Below are 1,398 nucleotides of genomic sequence, written 5' to 3'. Positions count from 1 at the left end.
ATCCTCCGGGAGCCCCAAAACTGATGCGCGCGTGCGAATAAAAAAAAAGTTTTGCAAAAAAAAAAGTTATTTTCATTATGAAATCTACGTGGTCATGAGAGTTGAGCAAATGGCACAGAATATGGTTTGGCGAATAATCTAGTCTTCAAATTCATTTCTTTACAATTTCGTCTTTTTTCGTTTGATTTTGGCATTCTACGATATTGGTATAGTTTTTAATAATTTTTTTGTAACTTATGGTATATTTTTGCTCATTTTGCACGATTTACAGTATGGTTGAAAACTTTTTTTTTTTGGAAACGGTTGAAAATTCATGCGCGCGCGGATGTCATCCATATAATCAAATCAACATGGCCTAACTGGAGCCCTCCACATAGTATAATCCAACGTTTTGTTGCCTTCTACCTTTTTTGGCAAATTATGTTTTTGTTTTTTGTTTTTTTTTACAATTTTTATGTATAACACAGATCACAGACACATGCTTGTCATTTTCTTTCGCACCAGGTCCCCGAAGGTGCCTCGCAGAACAGCTGGCCAAGTTCGATTTGTTTCTCTTCTTCACTTCCCTCTTGCAGCGGTTCACGTTCAAGCTGCCAGAGGGCGCTCCACCACCGGACACTGAGGGCATTTTCGGGTTCGTGTTTTCTCCGAAGCCATTCGAAATCTGTGCAATCCCTCGAGTTTGAGCAGGGCACTAACTAAGTCGTACTAATAACTTCTCGTAGTATATCATCTAATACGACAGAAACGTGGAGCAGGCATAGGATGATAATAGTTATGCAATGTATAGGTGGATGGGAGATAATGTATACCTTATTACGTGTTCACAGCTACAACACTGGGTTCCCTTTGTTTAATCATTCTGGGTAGCATGTACACCAACTATAGTTTACTAAATCATTAGTTAAGTCAGACTTTGTCTCTTGGCTACCCTCACGCCGGGTTGATGTACATGGCAGAAATCTCAGAAATTCGCTCGACATAAGCCAGTTTAGGTGCAGAACGTCCCGTTTCTTGAACACTACTCTGCCGTACTGTGTTAAGCTTTTGAATGGTGAAAAATGATTCACGTACATCAGTTTCACATATACAAACCTGCATTTTATAACTTTGCATTATTTCTGTAATTTTAACCGAAAGAAACATTCAATCTACTGTTTTTATATTACATTATTGTATTTTAACGTGTGGTAAATCTTAATGTAAGCTAGATATGTAACGAGTAGGTTTTTATCAATTGTAAAGAATTTTTAACAAATAGCTAATCTATAAGCGCATTTTGTGTTGTATTTTAAAGCCTTTCCAATTCAGCCAAATATGGCTGCTTACAGGCTTTTATGTGTACTTTGTGTAAGGCACAAATAAACCAGTCTCTCTCTCTCTCTCTCTCGTCGCTAG

The 1,398-nt window shown here is 37.7% G+C and overlaps 1 protein-coding gene across 1 annotated transcript in view; it reads left to right on the top strand.

Annotated features, from left to right (window-relative positions):
- The window catches only part of LOC109481838 (cytochrome P450 2D15-like), a 5,652-nt gene extending 4,279 nt beyond the window's left edge, over positions 1 to 1,373 (top strand). Inside the window, exon 8 of the mRNA XM_019784459.1 lies at positions 505 to 1,373. Within this exon, the coding sequence (XP_019640018.1) occupies positions 505 to 686 (182 nt within the window). The 3' untranslated portion in view covers positions 687 to 1,373. The remainder of the gene's footprint in view (positions 1 to 504) is intronic.
- The last annotated feature ends 25 nt before the right edge of the window (positions 1,374 to 1,398 follow it).

Source organism: Branchiostoma belcheri, unplaced genomic scaffold (genome assembly GCF_001625305.1).
Source record: "Branchiostoma belcheri isolate BF01 breed outbred unplaced genomic scaffold, Haploidv18h27 scaffold58, whole genome shotgun sequence".
In the NCBI taxonomy this organism is placed as follows: Eukaryota; Metazoa; Chordata; class Leptocardii; order Amphioxiformes; family Branchiostomatidae; genus Branchiostoma; species Branchiostoma belcheri.
Note: the sequence above shows the minus strand (reverse complement) of the source record. Positions and strands in the feature narration are given on the sequence as shown.